This window comes from Elaeis guineensis, chromosome 3 (assembly GCF_000442705.2).
Source record: "Elaeis guineensis isolate ETL-2024a chromosome 3, EG11, whole genome shotgun sequence".
NCBI lineage: Eukaryota > Viridiplantae > Streptophyta > Magnoliopsida > Arecales > Arecaceae > Elaeis > Elaeis guineensis.
The window spans coordinates 83,138,706-83,161,464 of record NC_025995.2 but is presented as its reverse complement, the minus strand read 5'-3'; the positions used below and the strand labels follow the sequence as shown (position 1 = coordinate 83,161,464).

Genomic DNA, 22,759 nt, shown 5'->3' with positions numbered 1-22,759 from the left:
CTGTGCATAACTTCCTCTCTTTTCTTTTTTTTTCAATGATATTCAATGATGCTCACATAAACTGATGTATTCTTCCTTTTTAATCTTCTTCTCTTAGCTCTTTATTAAGTTTGGATGCTTTTAAATCTTTTTTAAAAGCCAAAATAGCTGTTTCTAATCATTAAAGAATAAAAATTAGCCATTAAAAATAATTCTGTACTGTTTTGAAAAATCTGCAGAACTAACCGTTAGGCTTCGAGTCAACTTGAGCTGTCTACGAATCCACTTAAGCTTTTTTTTCAAAAATATAGCTTTCTATCTTTTTCTGTAACTTCAACTCGGATATTCAAGTCGACTCGAAGGTCTGCTCAAATTTTTATGAGCTACTTGAATTTCTGGGAGTCTACTCGAATTTTCTATCTTTTTTCTTTGAGTCGACTCGGATGACACTCGAGTCGACTCGAGTATGTACCGGCTGAAACTTTAGCATATCAAAAAAAATTTTTAAATTTTTTAGTTTGAGTCGACTCGAATGACAATCAATTAAAAAATTTTAAATAAATTTCTGCATGAGTGGCTTTTTGACTTCAACTTTTGAGGACTTCTTTCACTTTGATTTTTATAATCTTTCATAATATGTAGGCTTCCAAAAATTTTTTATTTATATTTTATTTATGTATTTAGATCCATTCTTTCTCTTGATTTTTTTTCTTTTGAGAGGATTTCTTCTATAGATAATTTCTTCATTTTCAACACTTAAAAAATTCTACATTTACTCATGAACACATGATTAATAACAAAATCACTCAAAATTCTAGAATCATTAAAATCAATCATAGGATTAACATTCAGAAATATATCGAGAGAAAATTTGATTTAATTAGACAATGTATGGTTGGTAAACAACGATCTATTTTTTAGCAAGATACAAAATGTATTGTCAAATATTAATATGATTCTACAAGATCTATTTTCATTCAAGTAAGGGATTCTAGCCAATTGAAAGGATCTTCTGATTAATCCATAGATCATTTCACTTTGATTAGAAATAGAGATTCGAAATATCACATATTGATCGATCAAAAAGAGATTTAGCAACTAAAAGAAAGATCGATTCTTTTGAATCCCTCCTTTCTTCAAATGGAACGAATAGAGATAGAATCAAATCAATTTTCAAAATATCTTTTTGGATCTTCCATTAGAAATGAATAATCATCTACTTTCGAAAGAAATCAAAGAATTTCTTCAGAATCCTACATGATCAATTCATTCTTTTTTCTTTGGCAGATGGTTAGAACTTTATTTGGATTAGAATCCTACTGAGAGGTCCACTAGAAATCAGCAATTTTTAAAGAAAAAATAATATTTTTTTTATCCCTTCCAAACAATGAAAAAATAAAGAAATTATTGATATATTCAAGATAATTATGTATTTACAAAATACCATCGTAATTCATCTTATTTCATCAGATATAGGATGTGATATGGTTTTGAAGGAGGAACTAAATATGGACAGTTTTGATAAGATTTTATTCTTAAAAAAATCTATTTTTTAATTTATTTCATCTATTTCATGATCGGAATAAAAAGAAATACATGTCACACTATAATTTTGAATGAGAAGAGAGATTTCAAAAAATAACAGCTTTATTCACTCTATCAATAATTGAGCCAAATCTCATGTATCAAAGCGGATTTGTCTTTTCTATTGATTCCTATGGGTAAGATCAAAAAAAATTCTTAAATAAGATATTCAACTCCAGAGATGAATTAAAAAAAAACTCTTTGTTGGTTCTAGCTCCTTTTTTCTGTGAAGAGAATGGATCTTTTTATTTGAAGAATCAAAAAAAAAAAATAGTCTTGATGTATTGCGGGAATGATTTGGAAGATCCAAAACTAAAAACAATAGTATTAGCTAGCAATAATATAATGGAGGCAGTCAACTGATATAGACTGATCTAAAATATGATTCAAATCCAATATAGCACCTATGGATACATAACAAATGTATTGAATCGATTGTTTTCAAAGAATATATTCGATCGCAACTTCGAATACAGAATTCAAAGGATCGAAAGAATTTATATATATCAGACATCGTCGATACGAACACACACGAAATCATCAAATTTCGTATAGAAATAAACCAAACCACTTCTATTCTTAGAGCTGACGTATATAAAGAATTGCTTTTTGGTCTCTTTCGTCCTATGGTTAAGACATTGTCTTTTCATATCGAAGACACAGGTTTGATTCCTATAAGTGATAGATGCTCATTCATGGTCGATAATATCATTGTTGAGTGATTGCTCGCTATTTGGCTTGAAAAGATGATCTGAAGCTTCCTCTCTCCCAACAAGCAAGATGAGATGAGATTAGAAATTTTTGAAGAAAAAACAAGATGTTTCTTTTGTCCATTTCAGGTGATCGAAAAATAAAGAAATAGTTGATATATTCAAGATAATTATGTATTTACAAAATACCATCTTAATTCATCCTATTTCATCAGATCCGGAATGTGATATGGTTTCAAAAGACTGATGAGATTGTTCGAAATTTTGAATACCAGAATGCCGATCTCTCATCCCTTGTAGATTTGCTGGAATTTCTCTGACAGGATGGTAATGGACTTCCTTGAATTCTTCCTTAACCTTAGATGTCCTTTCTATTATAAATTTTCGAATCTCCAATAGAAAGAATTTCAATGTATGTGTTCTCTCTCCTCCCCTCAGCCACACGTCTCTTTCGTCTGCCCTCTATTTTTTTTTTCTCCATGTGACCATCTCCTCAATGAGCATAGTTTGATGGAGATATTTTGTATCCTAATGATCACTAGATATCAATCCAAATATTTATATCTCCATAAACTTCAGCTTTTCTTCTCAACTAGTTCCAAGATCTCAATGTGTTCTGCTATTAGTTGTCTACCTAGGTTTTCAATCCAAAATTAACCATGCACCTAAATACATATTCCTCACCACCAGCACGCCAACTGTTACACCGGCCTCCTGGCCCACGATGCACCCGTTTCAAGCTATTTGTGCTGCCCTCCGGCTCAAATGCGATTTGACTGGCCAGCGACTGGTTGGCCGACACTTTTTGGAGGACCCAAATACCCAATTAGTCCTCGCTCGCTCTCGCTTCAAGTCACTTGGGGGGTTAGAGCCCCAAAACAAATAAACAAATATATAAAGTTAGATAGATACATAGAGTTTTTTTTTTTTTGGTATGTTTGCATTAGTAACTTTGGTTAAAAGAGCACCGAGTCACCGAGCTGGTTCTCTTCCATAAAACGCTTTTCGCGTCAAAGGAGAGAGAGGGCGCGAACGAGAGCGAGGGAGAGAGAGGGGAAGAGATGGGGAGGAAGAAGGCGATGGTTTTGGTGGCGGTGTTGGTGGCGGTTTTCTTGCTATGTTTCGGGATTGCAGGAGTGGCGGCCGACGCGTCCGATCACCGCTACAAGGCCGGGGAGCCGGTCCCTCTCTACGCCAACAAGGTCGGCCCTTTCCACAACCCCAGGTAGGCTTCATTTCTTTCCGTTTTTAAAGTTTCTTTTGCCTGAAATGGCCTCTTCCGGCATCGGATCTCTTCTCATCCTTTTCGGATCTGCTGGATTTCTAGGGTCTAGATGCCCTGTCGGATTTGATGCGGGATCTGTCCGGTTTGGGTTGATTCTATTTATGGGATTTTTTATCTGATTTGACCTCTATTAGTTTAGATCCTTTGGATCTGGTATAAATTTGGAGATTTTTATCTGGGGAACATCGCTACTCGATTGGTAATGGCGGGTTGATGTTGTACCCACAATATAAATTTTTAGTCCTAAAAGTTTGATAACTATTTGATTCGTTCGTAAAATAAGGAGAATTTGTGAGTGTGAAATTGTTGGTCCATTAAAAATAGAAGAAATTTCATGAAAAAATGGTTTCTTTCCGTTAAGGTTGCTCAGATCTACTAGGCCTTGTTTAGTCGTGATCAGAATATGTGAAGTTGTTCTAGATTTTGATATTATATCGATTGACCATTATGACAAGATCTAGTTGTTGGACACCCTTCACTGAAACCTCCATTGTTTCTTCTTTGACTTGGATTCAATACTTAAATGTTATGATTTCTAATTGCACTCATGTGTTCCTTCTTTCAGTGAGACGTATCGGTACTTTGATCTCCCCTTCTGCAGTCCAGGTCTGGTTACAGCCCATGTTTCATACTATCTTGTTTTATGTTTTCACATGCTTCATAGTATTTATAGTTTGTTTTATCAATCATGTGTTGAAATAGAACATGTGAAGGAGAAATCAGAAGCTCTTGGTGAAGTGCTGAATGGGGACCGCCTGGTCGATGCTCCATACAAGCTTGACTTCCGTGTCGACCTGGATTCCAAAGTGGTGTGCACGAAGAAGCTGAAGAGCGAAGAGGTGGCCCAGTTTAGAAGCGCAGTCCTCAAGGACTACTACTTCCAGATGTACTATGATGACCTCCCCATTTGGGGATTCATTGGGAAGGTTGACAGGGAAGGCAAGACTGATGAGAATGAGTACAAGTACTACCTTTACAGGCATATCCACTTTGACGTCCTATATAATGGTGACCGAGTGATTGAGATCAATGCCCACACCGATCCCAACGCATTGGTTGATGTCACTAAGGACAGGGAAATCGAGGTGGAGTTCTTGTATTCAGTGAAGTGGAGGGAGACAAGCACACCCTTTGAGAACCGGATGGATAAGTATTCACAGACTTCATCACTGCCGCATCACTTGGAAATTCATTGGTTCTCAATAATTAACTCGTGTGTCACGGTTCTTCTGCTGACTGGATTCCTTGCCACGATTCTCATGCGGGTGCTAAAGAATGACTTTGTCAAGTGAGAATGTTTTCATTTCTTTATTTTATTTTACATTATTCTGTTTTATATCTTTTTTGCCATTTTAAGTGCATGCTCGGCAATTAGAATGTGGCACATGCAATATAGAAATTGTATAGAAAATCATTGGAACACTAAAAGCAATATAAGTAATCTGAGATAGAATCTATAAAACCTTTTTTTTTTTTAATGAAACAACAAAGATTAACAACTCCACTAAAACTACACGAACTTTGATTTGTGTTTTCATATGTTTGAGCATTGACATCCATATTGCTGCGACACATCTCTTTAGATCCTTTTTTGAAGTGAGTATACTTTATCATACATATTAGAAACTATGTACAAATTTTATTGGAGTGTGGGATTAACAATTTTCAAAAAACAATAAATTCTTGGATTTTATTATTATTTTGTATGTCAACTGAGCTCTTGAAGACAAATGTAATGTGTATCAATATATGTTGGATGCCATCGTAGATTTTTTGAAAATTACATTGTATGTATATATATAGGTACTGGTTGTTGGAACTTGCAAATGATTCATAATGTACTGCTATTTTATCTTCTAATAATATTGTAGTTGTTGGATCTAGATCTTATTGAAGGCACAACATGCCACTTTGTGCTTTTTCCACTGGACAGTAATTAATATGTGCTGAAGTTACATAGTGGCTCACGAGCTACGACACCAACAAAATATGCTACTTGCTAGAACAATAAGTATATAGCATAAATGTACGGTGATAAACATTGTCCAATATTATCTAGATCACTATGATTTTGAAATTTATTATTGAAATATTGAGGTTTCATGCAAAATCTTTACTTAAGTGTATAAATCCTTGTTTGCTACTGTTTTGAAAGTCATGAATTAGGATTCTGTATCTGGTGTACTCTTAAAATCCTATTACGTGTTGAGTTGCTTAAAAGATAACAGTTAACAAACTTTGATGGCCTAAAAGTCCTGTTGAAAAAAAAAAGTGCACAACAACATCTATAGCTAACTATATAAAGTCCAAGAATGACAGGGACATATTAGAAAATTGTATGAACACAACGTGTTCACCATTGGTAAATGCAAAACCTTTCCAGATTATGTGGCCCAATACAAACTTGATATAGCCTTGGATGAGACAGTATGGACCCAATATATGTATAGGGCATGCCGGCATGGAGTTGTTCATGCAGGAAGAACATTAGCTTGTGGTGCTACATTTGGAACATATATGCTGGTGCTGGCTGAAGTCTAAAGTTATAAACTACATTCTTAGTAATCTCTGAGCCTTTTAGTATCATGTTTTCAATTGGCTTTATGGAACAAGAATCGGTTCCCAGGGGTGTTGTGTGGATCATGATGGTGTGTTTCTGTGCATGCTAGAGAAAGGGAGCAATAGATTAATTTGTCCACTCTCTTTAAATGCTTAAAAATATGGTCGCAACATTCAATTAATTAACCCTCTGTTAATCTCTTTTCTCTGATTAAAGGTATGCTCATGATGAGGAATCAGCTGAAGACCAGGAAGAGACTGGATGGAAATATATCCATGGGGATGTCTTTAGGTTCCCAAAGCACAAGTCACTCTTTGCTGCCTGTGTTGGTTCTGGCACTCAGCTATTTGCTCTGTAAGCTTCGGATATAGATCTTGTATTGTTTGATTTCGTCAATCTGAATGCACTAATGTTAAATAATATGTTCAATTAATAGATGTATCACATTTAAATGTCCTAATATTTTCTAGCAAACTATGATTTGTTTTGTCCTTCATCTTATACTGTTTTTTTTCTTGGCATACTTGGCAGTACAATTTTCATATTTATTCTTGCTTTAGTCGGGGTGTTCTACCCTTACAATCGAGGTGCTCTTTTCACTGCTCTGGTTGTCATCTACGCACTTACATCTGGCATAGCTGGTTATATTTCCACTTCTTTCTATTTTCAGCTTGAAGGAACAAACTGGGTGCGTGCTTAATTTTCTTTTTTATTTATCTCTTTATGTTTCATTTTTTTTCCCTTCATTCATTAGTCTTATCATGTAATTGCTTTTCAAACATATGCAACATGTGCAAATAAAATATATGTGATGAATAGATGGAAGAATTTGTAGTTGCCATTTTCATATTTCTGTTTGCAGGTAAGGAATTTGCTGATGACAGGATGCCTGTTTTGCGGGCCTCTGTTCCTGACATTCTGCTTTTTGAACACTGTGGCCATTATCTATAGTGCTACAGCAGCACTCCCATTTGGCACTATTTTAGTGATTCTTCTCATATGGACACTGGTAACTTCTCCTCTGCTTGTTCTGGGTGGGATTGCTGGCAAGAACAGCAAGGCAGAATTCCAGGCTCCTTGTCGCACTACCAAGTATCCTCGAGAGATCCCACCTCTGCCTTGGTACCGAGGAACTATTCCGCAGATGGCAATGGCTGGTTTTCTACCCTTTAGTGCCATTTATATTGAACTTTACTACATATTTGCGAGTGTCTGGGGTCACCGAATTTACACAATCTACAGCATCCTCTTTATAGTCTTTATCATTCTTCTCATTGTCACTGCCTTCATAACTGTTGCATTGACCTACTTTCAACTTGCTGCTGAAGATCATGAATGGTGGTGGAGGTAAGCCAGATATCCATTGACTTGATAGGTATTTCATATTATTTGTGTTAGCTGTCCCTGCGTTGATACTCTCTTTACATATATTTCTAATGGTATTCCTGATCCTTCCAGGGCTGCTATTTATATAACTTCTGTAACATTTGCTTGGCATGCATTGGGCCTTAATTAGTTTCTTTTTTTCTTTCTTTTTTCTTAATCACATTTTGTTGCTGATTTTTAGGAAGTTAATCTGCACAAGATTTAATTTTGTATTATCCTGTAAGGGAAATGACAATGAGTGCTGCCTTGAATGCCATTAAAAGTAACTTTTAAGTTAAAAGCTTTGTGTATATGAATACACACTACTCCAAAACTCTCTCCTCCAAGTTTTGTCACAATCTGTATTTGTTTAAATGTATATTACTCATTTTATTTGTTCCTGCCTAGCAAAGGTGATCTAATAAATGAATTGTTGACATTCTGTTGGAAAAATAATGTTCCAAAAGTTTTGGATCTTGCATTGAACTTTTCGATTTGGGATCACAAATTAGCTATTTGCATGACCTCATGTTTGTCACTGCCCATATGTTCGCTCCCGCCTTATTTATGGAGAAAAGTGAAATAATGTAAGGTAAACCTGGGACCCAACACAAAGATGACCATGGAGTCATTTATGGTGAGCATGAGAGGGAAAGGGAGGTCAGGGAATGGAATTAGAGGTACCTTGGTTCTTGGGTTGCGTAATAGTACAATTTAAAAACTTTTAAATTTGCATGATCTAAAGCCAATCTGAATTTATCCATCTTAATTAAAGAGAAAGGGTTCCACATCATATGGATGTTCTGAGGCATTCAGTACGAAAATCCATCTTTTCTTTAATGTTTTGTGCTTTTCTTTTCTGTGCACTAGCATCTGTTAGAAGTTAATGCTATTCTCTACCGTTGTAGTATGTGTTACATGCAGCTTTATAAATGCTTGTTTATTCATGAAACACTAAATTTCAACTCCAGCTAGTGTAAATTGTGGAACTTTTAGTTTGAAATTAGACATGCATTCAGATCACAGCTAACACGTTGGTTATATAAGTTTTCTAATTTATGTTCTAGATGGTGGACTTATGAGTCTAATTTGTGCATAAAGGTTTGAACTTCAAATCAGATGGATATCTGCTCAAGCCGAGGTTGCTGTGGACTGACTTGTTGCATGTAGTCCAGTGCAATAAAATGGATATTCAATTTTAAGAACTCTGAAGGGGAAAAAAAAAAGACAACAGAAATGCTAAATAATTTATAAATTTTAAAACAACTTTTTTGTAAAAATGATAATGTTGATGTTCATTGTGTCAGAGATATGAACACTCAGTGCATGTGACCAGCCCTTTCTATGCATCTGACCAGCCCTTTCTATGCATCTGAGACAAGAAATTTCAGATGTTCATAAGTAGTGGAGGCTAGATAATAGCTGAAAAGATGGTAAAATTGCTTCAATTGAAGGGATTTGTTGTTAGCCAGCAAGGTAGAAGTGCTTAGAGGAGCCTTAGATGGTGGGCTTTGATGAGCTAATAGGTTACGAACAGGGGATCTGGTTTACATGGGTTCTAAAAGTTGGAATTTTGGTATGAATCCTATGTTCAAATAAAGCTAATGAAATGATCGTTTTCTGGACTAATAGTTGAAGTTCCAGCCTGATTTAGTGGGCTATTAATGCATGTGATGACTGCTTCCTGATCTTATATTCCAATCCTCTCCTTTGCATGTCTTTTATGAATTTCAGATAAAACATCATCCACCATTACGTTGCTGATTGCATGTCATAAAGTGAAGCTTTAAAAGAGGTTCTCTGTTGTTAGGGTTTAGGGTTTCTGTTGTTAGCTTAACAGATGACATAGATCAAGATACTTACCAACATGACCTTATTATGGAAGATAATACTAATTTTATCCTGGGCTTCATTAGGTGCGGTTTCCTTTAAATTATATGCAATTTGTGAACTATAGCATGTACAGTTCACCAATAGGATTTGAGTATTGTTATTGACCTGGGTCAATGCTGCAGAGCTGCCTTAGAAGGTCTTTTAAAGTTGAGACCAAGAGACTCAAAAAACGGGTATTGGTTTTTGGAACAACAACATTGTTGAAGTTATTTATGGTTCTTAGTTCTTACATCTTATTTTCATGCAGCATTATGTAGTGATATCCTTACTCATAAAAAAATTAGGTTAAACTCAGCAGTTCTGTATGTAAACAGCCTTTCTTAGAAGCATATGTATCCTTGTTTCTGCCTCTTGACTTTGTCCATTTTCTGCATTATTTTAGATGTGTCCCGAGAGAAGGTGCAATTGATCTGTTCCCTGACACTTCATCCAAAAAAAACCATAATGAGCGAAACTCAGGCTGAGAGCAATATACTTTTATTAAAAAAGACTAACAGAGATCAGTAGCTCGGATTGCTTATTGTATACGGCATGTGTAATGTTTTTCAATTGAAAATGTATCCTCCTCCTGGTGATGCATGAATTTGGAAACTCAATGGATCTAGTTAGTGGTTCTATTTTGTGCCTTTTCTTCAGAACTTAAAATTGGCTTGGTGTATGTAATGATAGAATTACAATACTTTTGAGTATTTGCTGCTGACTTCTGATATTGTTTCATGAAAGAAAATGTTTTATTGGATGGCCATGGGCTACTGAGTTAGATCCCAGGGGCATGCACTAGTTGGCACACCATGTTGCCGATTGCACTGGTGCTCGTATACAGCTTTTCTAAATTTGTGATCCATCTCAAATGCTTTTTGTGTATACGTCTTTGAATTTTGAAACCTTGCATCTACTTGTTCTGATTCAGGTCATTCCTTTGCGGAGGATCAACTGGCCTATTCATATATGGGTACTGCTTGTACTATTACTATGCCCGGTCGGACATGTCAGGTTTTATGCAAACTTCGTTCTTCTTTGGGTACATGGCTTGCGTCTGCTATGGTTTCTTCCTCATGCTTGGGACCATTGGTTTCCGTGCTGCCTTGTTATTTGTCCGTCACATATACCGGTCTATCAAGTGTGAATAATCAGTCATCCCTGGATCATGTTAGGTATGTTTTTTTTTTCTATTTTATATAGGCTTTCCTATAGAGAGTGAGAGAGTTGCTATTTGTGAAAGGTGGTTGGACTTTACATGTGGACATGGAGCAGCAGGTGGATTTAGAGCTGGATCACCTTTTCTTGAACAAAGGCTGAGCCTTCAAAATTGTTATTTTGGTGGAGTCAATTGTATTCATGTTCTTTTTGTATTCTGCTCCCTTGAAAGCTCCGCTTAATCTGCAAAGAAGTTTGTACCATTACATGGACCTACATATTCTACAATATAGTTCCTCTTTTCACACCTTAAATCCAGCTTTGTTTTAGTATTTTTCTATGAGCCTCATGCACTTAACCTTCCTGACACTGAGGCAGAGGGTGGGATAATTTTTCCCCCGTTTCTCTTTTTTAAGCTTTTCTTTTGATTTATAACTCTTTGAGGTTACTCATTAAAAGTATATGAAATAATTTTTTTGTCAATTCAAAGTATAAAGTATTGCAGGAAGAGTTTTCTCACTATGGTCTTGAACTCATAAGCTTCTCGCCGCCTGTGAGTTTTACATTGTTTTATGTTTTCTTTTCCGTTAATCAGAAACCAATCTTGTATGCTACCTTCTTGAAAGCCTGCAGTAAGACCTTAAAATGTTATTTATTCAAGAGGACTATGATCTACATGGTGATTCTTTTTGGTGTAAACGGTCTTTTTCAGTGTCATTTGCTTCCAAAAATTAACATAATTGTGAACTTTATTTGGCGATTTCTCCCTGTACATTGTTCATTCTGTGGCAGTTAAGATTTTTGTTAGATTTGTTTAAAATGGGGAGGATGCGATCATAAGCGAGAATTCAATTAGAGTTATGATGCCACTATTATTGATGATGATACTGGAGGATTATGCTCCAACTTGCGGTGTTCGGGTCTGTGAAGGCTAAACCATTACGATTGTGGATACGTCAAGCGCGAAGCCATGTATTTACGGAATCAATTTGGAGCCTCCATTAAACTTACAGGTGTTTGGATCTCCATTAAACTTGGATTGAGGTTATTGTGAATCATAGACTGGTTTGATTGTTCTGGATGCTAAAGCTGAAGTGCTTGCCTTGAGATTGATGAATCCAAGAAGACATATGTAAAACAAGCCTGTGGGTATGGCTTGAAAATTGAGGCCTGATTGACTTTTGGACTGGGGCTCAGTGATGTCTAATAGCGTATCAGCTTGACAGGGGTGGCAAATGGGTTCGGTCAAAGCAGATACTGGTCAGATTGGATATAACATTGGTCAAAATCTAGATCTAAATCTGTTCATTTTATTAAACATATAATTTAACTTGATCTATAGTAGCTTGAATTAAGTTAAATGGATCATTCCACCTCTATTTTTAAATAATCGATTACCATGTAATATGATTTTAAAAATAAATTTTAACATGCATGTGACATAGAGACACAGAGATCGACCCAGGCCAGTTTAGAATTTTAAGGGGCAAGTTGCATTCGAGGGTTTAGATGTTGGGCAGGGCTAGGGCCCAACTTTCCCTCGATAAGTAATGGGCTATTTGGCACCATCGTTGTTTTTGTGTTTTGTTACCCTACAAATTAAGTGAAATACTACGTAAAAATTGTCTATTTTTGTTCTTTGTTTTTATTTTAGAAAGAAAGATGGCTTTGTTGCTAAAGGCTCTTAAAGTTTGAAAGACAATTTTAAAAATAAAACAATTTGGTAATACATATTTGTGAAGTCTAGTTTGATTGGCTTCTTTGTCTTCCTTTACAACAGCCAAGTACAGAAGTTTGGGTGCCTAATTCAATTTCCCAGGCCCGGGTCGGGTTCGGACTAGGTGCAGCTCAAGGTACGGCTTATTTCAGTCAGGCCTAGGCTCAGTCTGGTCCAACTTTCGGTCCTAGTTCCTAAGCCTGAGCCCATCACTTCTTGAGCTTTAGCTTTCCAGAATTTTATTTAGTAATAATTCTTTGTACACCGGGGCGGTGTAATAAATCTGATGCAAAGTGCACCGCATGTTGCGATTAGACGTTATGACATCTACGTAGAAGATGGGATGGGGCTTCATTCCGCACTAAGAAAATAGAGGTGCGTCTGTTCTCGATCATGATGTTCATTCAACACCCATCACAATCTGTTTTTTCAAATTTTTACGGATGAAAATACTTTTTTCCTCTATGAAAAATTATTTTAGCTTATCATGCTCTCTCGCTTTGCCATTTCAAATGCTGTCCTTCTCTCTCCACCCTCGAAGATGCTCTTCTTCCTCTCTGAGCTCCTCAAAGGCGTCCCATGTCAATCCTGCTCCGATTGTTTCATATCATAGGAGGTTTTGGACAGCATCTTTTTCTCTTAAATTGCTTGACGGTAGTACATCGGGCCAGTTAGGAAGTAAGAACCCATGCCCCCCCCCCCTTTTTTTTTTTCAAGTAGTTTATGTATCATGCCGTCTCCATGGGTAGTCAGATGAAGTTAATGCCTTGACTAGGTTCTACGTCGAGTTCTGTTTTCGATTTTGATCTCCGGTACCTGATCACGACTTCCTAATATCGAAATAGTTTCCGACGGTGCCTTTTTTTGGTGATTTACTACACCTACGATCCCATTCATAACATCTTATGGATCCATATATGATAATCAATGATACCTTTTTTTGGTAAGAGAACGACATCCTATACTCCCTTCATAATATCTTAGGTGCGGATTATGGCTTATTGTAGTTGGAGTTCCATCAATATTTCATGACTTTCAGTACTGTTTCATGACTTCCTGTACTATTTCATGACTCCTGACATTATTTAATGAATTCCGCCAATGTTTCATGATATCCTGCACTATTTTACTATTTTATTAGTTTTTGTATTATTTCATGACTTTCTGTTCTGTTTCATCACTTTTTGTTTTGTTTCATAACTCTCTGCATTGTTTCATGACTCTCTGCATTGTTTCATAATTTCTTATTTTATTTTATGACTTCCTTCATTATTTCATGACATTCGGTATTATTTCATAACTTTCTGTTTTATTTTATGACTTCCTTCATGGTTTCATAACATCCGGCATTATTATATGATCCTTGCAACTTTCGCAACTGCTTTATCAATTTCTCTACTGTTTCCTAATATCCAGTACTGTTTCATGACATCGTGCACTATTTTATAACTTTCTCCACTATTTATGACTTTCTGTATTATTTTATCACTTTCTGTACTGTTTTATGACTTTCTTGTTAAGAAATATGTCCTAAAGCCAATCATTTGGACGATTGTGCTCCTTTTATAATATGTATATAAATTATTTATCAATGAATAAAAGTTACTTTGATATTTTTCATCACAAAGTTATATCTTCCTTACTAGAACTCTTGTGTTGTGATGAAATCTTTAGAACTATAAAGCAATCGATAAAAGATGATTTATCGTATAGTTCTTAAATATGTTCGCGACCAAATGATACATCATTAAAGAACAATAATGTTTATCAAGTGAAAGTTGTTGTGTATCATATAGGATGGTTGTCCTCTTAACCAAGGAGTGTGGAGACACTGGTATGGCATATAGATGAGATGTAGGAGTACATCGTCACTGAATAAGTGACTCACCTGCTGAGCGCTCTGCTGTTGAGAGCAGCTCCTAAAGCATAGTAGCATAAATAGCCCTCAGATTTGAGATCACCATAATGACTTGCAAACAACTTACTGTCCTTTGATGCTGTACTATCTGCATTTTTAATGTAATGATGGAAAGCTACTAGGTACAGTCAAGTACTTGTGAAGTCTGTGCATGGATCAAGATGGGATTGACCCCTCCGAATTAGAGGAGCTAATGTATCACTGTATTTTAATTTAGTAAAATCTTGACTAGGACAATCCATGTGATGGATTTGAAAGGTTGGAATACAATGTGGATGATTCTTTTAGGGTGACAGTTTAACCCTAGATCGTCCTTGAGCATTCAAGGTCAAAGAGATGAATTATGTGGTAACTATATACATAGGTTCTTGAATATTACCTTACAAATATTCGACCTATCTAGACGTAGGAAACCATTGCTAGATGGTAACTTCAATTAATATAGAAAATGATTCTTGTGCTATCAGCTTAGTGTTCGAACCTATGGAGTCACACATAAAGTCAAGCAACATAGGAAATGATTGATCTGAATCTATATATTCAATTTGGAAGTACATGACTTGATTGAATATATAGACTGACTTGATTGAGAATTAAGTTATGGATCATACGGAATTAAACAGTTGACTATGTGATGAATACTTAATTTAGGATGCTAGAGGCACTAAATATTATAATCATTAATATTATTTTATTAAAAATTTAATACTATCTAGTCTATTTTGCAGGTAATTAAAAGTTTGGATTCATACGATTCAATTTGGACTCAAATTGGTTCAGATTTGAGTGAATCAAGCAATCAGCTCTTATTTCAGTATGAACGTAACTTAAAGATCAATGATCAAGAAGTAACCTCTCCAATCAAAGATCCAGATTAAAAGATAAATGGAACTAAGTGTGAACACGACTTATTGATCAACGGAAGAGAATCAATATGAAGATCCAAGGGTCCTTATTCACACTCCCATCTCTCTTTTCATGAAACCCTAGCCTCCTCACTCTATAAATAGAACCCCAAAACCTCCCTCTTTTTCAAAGAAGCCAACACCTAAGTTCTCTTCAAACTTCTCTCTTTCTCTCTCCCTCTTCCTCTTCTTCATAAGTTTAGGGAAGGTACTAACCCTAGCATAACATATTTCTCCATAGATCCCTTTTCTATATCCCATCAAATCTAGGAGAGGTTCTAATCCTAATGCCGCTATCCTTTCTCTGTTACATATCCGCTTCCATCAATTTTTCTTCCTTGGAGTTCCTGTATCAAGCCTTCCAGCCATCCTGTCGCTGTCTACATGGAGGAAGACGAAGGATTCAAGGAGATACATCTACCATCGGGTGCAGCAAGAAGATTAACTTGGTTTAGTTATCTTGTATCACGATTTTATTTTTTTTCTTTATGTATGCTTCTTTATTAGATTAATAAAAAGTAATTTTATTTTTCATGCTTCTTTCTTAGTTTTTTTTATAATTTATTATTTTTTTTATATTTTCAAAATAATCAATTAAGATCCCCGCAGATACGATCCCGACTCATCATATCTACATAGTAGTGAGTAGGGTTAATTTTGGTGTGCTACGACACGCATCAAATTTTGATGCCGTTGCTAGAGATTTTGACGTGATTGTTTTGAAATAAAAAAATTTAAAATCAAAAAAAAATTTATAAAATAAAAAAATATATATTTTACTACTTTCTAGATTTTTATTTCTTACTTTAGATTACTTGATTACTTTTTATGTATTCTTTTTCAAAATTTTTACCTCATATTACTCTTCGTATATGATAGATTTACTATTTTATATTTAGATTTCTTTATTTACATGCATAGAAATATTTTTTATTTTCTATAACTAGTAATTTACTGCTTTCTATAGATTAGAATAATTTATTATTTTATATAATTAGTGATTTTTCACTTCATAAGTAGATTAGATTCTTAGCCTTTTATTTGGATTACATAGTTATCTTTTATTCCTAACTGTGAGATTAACTTATTTACATAGTTAAGTAGCTACCTTATTTATTATTGCCTATTATTCCTAGTAATTTACTGCTTTCTATAGCTTAGAATAATTTATTATCCTAAAAGTAGATTTGATTTATTGCTTTATTTGTAGAATACCTACTTGTCTTTTAATCTTAGTATGATTTAGTTTTTATTTAGTTAGATTCACTTGACTTCTAATATCTAATTAACTTAATTTAAAAACTTACTTTTTATTTTTTCTTGCTAAAAGATAATATAATATAAAAGGAATACAATGATAATACATAATACTTGACTAATATAAATAAATCAATTAAATTTTAAAATCTACTTAACATGTTTGGACATCTTTTCCTTTTGTATTGCATATTTTTATAAAAAAAAATCTTAAGGGCAAAACCCTAATCAACATAAGGTGGAGATTTCATCACTCTTCTTTGGCCCACAAATCACCACCTTGCAATTACATTGACCTAAACTTCTAATTTAAAATCGATTAGACATTGACCCTTAAGGATCCTCGAGCTCAGTAGGACAAGGAACCCTAAAAGTTAGATCGAGTTCAGGTTAGTCAGTTTAACTGGTGTCTAGGAAAGTGGTTCAGGAATTACGTCCTGAAGGTAGTTCATTAATCGGTTCCATTCGCTAACCTAGTCAATACAGTTGGTGTCTAAGGAAAGCAATGGGGGGACCCCCACCAACCTTACACTTATCTGGTCAGTTGAGCAGCTAGTCTGCTACTTAGAGTGCTTGAAGATGACTTTGGTAGTTAGGAGCTGTCTAGATCTAGGATAACTCATAGATATGATTGATTGAACCACTTGATTGTTGACTAAAAATATCAAATCTAATTAATTCTTCTCTATCTTCTTAGCATTAGAATTCCTTAGGTTCTCTTCTTTAGAATTCTTTTTCCTCCTCCTACTCTCCTCTTCTCTTTCAAAAAAAAAAAGTTTATTGAAATTAAAACTCGGTGAGATCTTTTGGGTGCATGCTAGGACGCCGATCATTATAATCTGATTTACACCTATTAAACTTAGAGCTAGAAAAAATGATTCGAATAAACCAAATCAAAATCATGGATCCAAAATAAGAGACTGACCCACCATGACAATTGAGAGAGTATTTTACTCCCTCATCTTACACTTACTCGTCATGTATCCAGCCTCCTTTTGTGGAGGTGGCACCATACGAAATCAAATTCAGCATTATTCAAATGCTTTCATCATTCTATGGACTGATGAATGAGGATCTGTATAAACACTTGGACGAATTTCTTAAGATATACTCTACAGTAAAAATCTAAAATTTCTCCAATGATGCCCTTAGGTTGAAACTGTTCATTTTTTCATTTAAAGATAAAGCCAAGCATTGGTTAAACTCTCTAGATTCCATAATCATTTCAACTTGAAACCATCTTCAGAGAGAATTCCTCAAGAAATATTTTTCAATTGGAAAAACGAATCAAATTAAAAAAGTCATCACTAGTTTTTTTCCAATTGGATGGTGAACTTTTTCATGAGACATAGGAAAGGTTAAGAGATCTTATTCGTAAATACCCTCACCATGCTATCCCCAAATGGCAACTTGTTCAGTGTTTCTACAATGGTCTTTCGGAGAAACACCGGCAATGATTAATACATCGTGTGGTGGGACATTCATGCTAAAAAGTGAGGATGAAGCTTGACAGCTCTTTGAAATACTTAGTGAGAACTCCCTACATCACATGTCTGCCACCTCTAAAGAACGACCCATGTCTCCACAAAAAAGAGGTGGAATCTATCAGATTAGAAATGTTATGGATATCCACAGTAAGATAGATGAGTTATCCCAAAAATTAGACCGTCTTCTGAATACCGAACACTCTTCGATTCTACCTAATCCAGTGCAAGATGTTTATGTATTGTGTACAAGCCCGACTCATTTTGTTAGTGAATGTCCAACCACACCTCAATTTTCTGAATTTACGCATGAGCAGGTCCAGCAAGCTCAAGCCCAACAAGCTCGTAGATCAAGAAATGATCTATATTTGAACACTTATAACCCCGGCTGGAGAAACCACCCAAATTTTTTCTGGAGATCACAGCCAGTGATTGGCCCTGCTGTACCTAGACCAAATTATCAGGATCCGATTTATAGGCATGGATCATACCATCAGTTTCAAAATACTCCTCAACTATCCATCACTAGTCACAGCTCAGCTTTTAAGGATAAGGTTCTAAAAGTGCTAGAACGATTAGAAGTCAACACCCAGACCCTTAACTCCCACATGTAATCCATTGCTAAGCTAGAGACCCAGATAGGTCAACTAGCAACCGCAGTCAGTAGGAGAGAAGGAGAAAAATTATCTAGCCAATCTGAGAGCAATTCAAGAGGACAATTCATGGTTGAGAGCTCCAATACTCCAGATATCTTTTCTGAACATGTCAAATCAATCATAATTCTCAAAAGTGGAAAGGTCATTGAACACACGAGTAAAATCAATGAGACCGACCCTAGACCTCTGACTAAGCCCAAATCACCTAAGAGCAAGGAGGACACAAAAGTAGAAAAGAGATCAACTACACCGGAATCACCTTACTTGCCTAAAGCTCTATTTTCGAGTGCCCTAAAAGCCCCCACTCTTATGATAAGAAAGAAGGAAGACTTGATGAGATGTTGGAATTATTTAAGCAAGTCCAAATTAATCTTTCTCTTCTAGATGTAATCAAACAGGTCTCAGCTTACGCAAAATTTTTGAAAAATTATGTACCCAGAAATATAAATTTTGATCACAACTTTCGAAGAAAGTATGCCTCACCGAACAAGCTAGCACTGTATTCCAGCACGCTATCCCTCCAAAGCTTAAAGATCCAGGTACCCCTACCATTTTTTGCATTATAGGAGACCTTCACATCGAACAAGCTCTCCTAGATCTAGGGGCGAGTGTGAACTTTTTACCTAGCTCGATTTATGAATTTTTTAGATTCGGAGAATTGAAACTCACATCGGTCACTCTACAGTTAGCTGATAGATCAATTAAGACACTACGTGGGATGATCAAGGATATTTTGGTCAAGGTAGATGAGTTCTATTTTTCAGTTGATTTTTTAGTCCTTGACATGGAACTGAGTGGCAATTCAAGGCAAATTTCCATTATCTTAGGCAGACCCTTCCTAGCTATGGCAAATGCGTACATCAATTATAGGACAGGAGTCATGGACGTATCATTTGAGAATAAAAAACTGAGATTAAATATGTTTAGTGCATCCCAGGGACCATCAATGGATAGTTGCTTCGAGATAGATATATTCGAGGATATTATAGAGGAAGCAACATCAATAATTTTTGCACATAATTTTTGAGACACCCATTTGACGTACTTTGGAGTGGATGACTGTGATATGGAGGGAGGTAGTGAAAAAGTAAACATTTTAGTTGATACATCAAGTGATGAAACTACTCCCCATTAGACAATCAAGTATGAGCCATTACCTGCATTAGCCAATACACTCACAGCCCCATCATTAGAATCACCACCTACACTAGAATTAAAGTCACTTCTGGCCACACTTAAGTATGCATTCATAGGATCTAATGACATCCTTCTGATGATCATTGCATCAGACTTGACCTCGGATCAAGAAGCACAATTGGTTGGTGTTCTGAAAAAAAATAAAGAGGCTATGGGCTGGTCGATTGTCGATCTAAAAGGAATTGACCTCTCCATCTGTATGCACTATATTCATTGCGAGGTAGATGCCAAACCCCATCGAAACATGCAGAGGAGACTGAACCCAAATATGCGGAAAGTAATGAAGAAAGAGGTGGTAAAATGGTTAGACGCTGGAATCATCTACCCCATATCTGATAGTAAATGGGTCAGTCCTACTCAAATAGTACCTATAAAAAGCAGGTATTACTATGGTGGAGAATGAAGAAGGTGAATTGCTTCCCACTCGCACACCATCTAGTTGGCGAGTGTGCATTGACTATAGGAAACTCAATGCTGTTACTAGAAAGGATCATTTTCCATTATCCTTCGTCGATCAAATCCTGAACAGCTAGCAGGTCAATATTTTTTTTGTTTTCTAAATGGTTATTTAGGGTACAATCAGATACCTATATTTTTGGATGACCAAGAGAAGACCACCTTCACTTGCCCTTACGGCACTTTCATTTTTCGACGTATACCATTCGGACTCTGCAATGCACCCGCTACATTTCAACGGTATATTTTGACCATCTTTTCGGATATGATGGATAAATATCTTGAAATATTTATGGATGATTTCTCTATATTTGCAACCACTTTTGAAGATTGTCTTCATAACCTCTCCAAAGTCCTTAAGCGCTGCATGGAGACAAATTTGGTTTTAAATTGAGAAAAGAGCCATTTCATGGTTCGAAAAAGGATCGTATTGGGACATATTATTTTCGAAAGGAGGATTGAGGTAGATAAAGTAAAAATTGAGGTTATCTCAAAACTACCACCCTTCACTTCGGTTCGACAAATACAATCTTTCTTAGGTCATGCTGGATTTTACAAACACTTCATTAAAAATTTTAGCAAAATATCGAGACCCTTGTGCAATCTGCTGGTCAAGGATACACCATTTATCTTTAATGAAGAATGTCTACAAGCCTTCTATACGTTACGAACAGCCCTGACAACAGCACCCATAATAAAACCTCCGATTGGTCCTTCCCATTTGAAATCATGTGTGACGCTTTCGATTTTGCAATAAGGGCCATCTTAGGTCAAAGAATTAATAAGGAGCCACATGTGATCTATTATGCTAGCAAAACTCTATCCGATGCTCAATTGAACTATACTATGATAGAAAAAGAGCTACTGACGGTGGTATTTGTCCTTAATAAATTTCGTTCATATCTGTTAGGGTCTAAGGTTCTAGTGTATTATGATCACGCGGCTTTGAAACATCTGCTCTCAAAGAAAGATACTAAACCACAATTAATCAGATGGATCCTTCTGCTTCAAAAATTTGATCTAGAAATCCAAGACAAGAAGAGTTTCGAAAATATGGTTGCTGATCATATTTCTAGAATCTTAGTTGATCATACGATGGGTACAGATGAAGTCAAAGAAAAATTTTCTGACGAACAACTTTTTGCAACATCCTCTGACCAAATCCCATGGTTTGCCCACATCATTAACTACTTGGCAATAGGGCAAGTTCCTCTCCATTGGATAAAATAAGAGAAGGATCAATTCTTCTCACAGGTCCAACATTATTATTGGAAGGAATTCGAATTGTTCAAACATTGTCCTGATCAAGTGATTCGACGCTGTGTCCCTGAGGGTGTGTCAAAGTATACTTACCTTTTGTCACTCTCATGCATGCAGGAGATATTTTAGTGGAAAGAACATGACCGCAAAAGTGTTACAAAGTGGGTTTTACTGGCCGATATTATTTAAAGATGCACATAAATTTTGCCTTGAGTGCTTGCATTGTCAGCAAACGAAAAATATTTCTAAAAAAAACATGATGCCCCTATCTCCCATCTTAGTTGTGAAAGTTTTTGATGTTTGGAAAATCGATTTTATGGGCCCCTTTCCTCCATCCTATGAATATGAATATATTTTGGTTACGGTAGATTACGTATCTAAATAGGTTGAGACTATGACAACCAGAACGAATGATCACAAGGTGGTAATCAAATTCATTCAATAGAATATCTTAAGTCGATTTGGTTGTCCAAGAGCCATTATTAGTGATGGAGGTACACACTTTACGAATAGGCACTTTGAAAGTTTAATGAAAAAATATGGAATCACTCATAAAGTTGCTACACCATATCACCCTCAAACTAGTGGCCGAGTAAAAGTCTCCAACAGAGAGATCAAACGAATTCTTGAGAAGACGGTTAGACCTGATCGAAAAGATTGATCTGGATGATTAGACGATGCATTATGGGCCTACTGTACTACATACAGGATCCTGATAGAAATGTCTCCTTACTGACTCATTTTTGAAAAAGCCTGCCATCTGTCGGTAGAGCTAGAATATCGCATATTTTGGATCATAAAGCAATTCAATTTCAATATGAAAAATATGAGCAGTAATAGGAGACTACAATTGAATAAATTAGAAGAGCTACGCAATGAAGCATATGAGAGTTCACAAATTTATAAGGCTCGAACTAAGGCTTATCATGATAAATACATTTCACGAAAAATATTCGAACCTAATCAAAAAGTGCGGCTTTATAATTTGAGGTTGCGACTATTTTCTGAAAAATTCCGTTCACATTAGGATGGACCATATATCGTAATTCAGGTGTTCCTTCATTGAGCAATTAAATCAAAGATCCTAAACAGAAAAACACCTTCAAAGTAAATGGCCAACGATTGAAATATTATGTGGATGAAATTAGAGATGGCGAGCAAGTTGACTCAATTGAATTACAGGATCCAGTTTACAATTGAACTCTGGCTTGGTCTAGCTGAAGACCTTAAATTTAGCACTTGTTGGGAGGCAACCCAATATTTTATTTTTCAGCTATCCAGCTTTTTTTTATTTTATAAAAATTTTTGAAAAAGATAATTAGCCAAGTTGGGGGGAGCACCATGATCAATGGAGTCAAGAACAAATAGCCCAGCAATGAATGACATCTTAATTAAC

General features: G+C 35.7%; 1 protein-coding gene and 1 non-coding gene across 3 annotated transcripts; one reads left to right on the top strand and one right to left on the bottom strand.

Moving 5' to 3' along the window:
- Positions 1–3,244: 3,244 nt before the first annotated feature.
- Positions 3,245–10,827, top strand: LOC105041914 (transmembrane 9 superfamily member 2). Of its 2 annotated transcripts, XM_019849473.2 has the most exons (8): positions 3,246–3,498; positions 4,124–4,164; positions 4,261–4,846; positions 6,335–6,472; positions 6,650–6,806; positions 6,981–7,465; positions 10,287–10,530; positions 10,599–10,827. In XM_019849473.2, exons 1-7 carry the CDS (start codon positions 3,335–3,337, stop codon positions 10,504–10,506), a joined length of 1,791 nt encoding a protein of 596 aa, XP_019705032.1. In that variant the 5' UTR covers positions 3,246–3,334; the 3' UTR covers positions 10,507–10,530; positions 10,599–10,827. The 2 variants fall into 2 exon arrangements, with proteins under 2 accessions (XP_010917284.1, XP_019705032.1); XM_010918982.3 differs by having other exon boundaries at positions 3,245–3,498; positions 10,287–10,827.
- A 6,772-nt stretch (positions 10,828–17,599) lies between these two features.
- On the bottom strand, positions 17,600–17,706 carry LOC140856772 (small nucleolar RNA R71). The gene has a single exon (XR_012140374.1). It is a non-coding gene; the product is annotated as a small nucleolar RNA R71 (small nucleolar RNA).
- Positions 17,707–22,759: the final 5,053 nt, after the last annotated feature.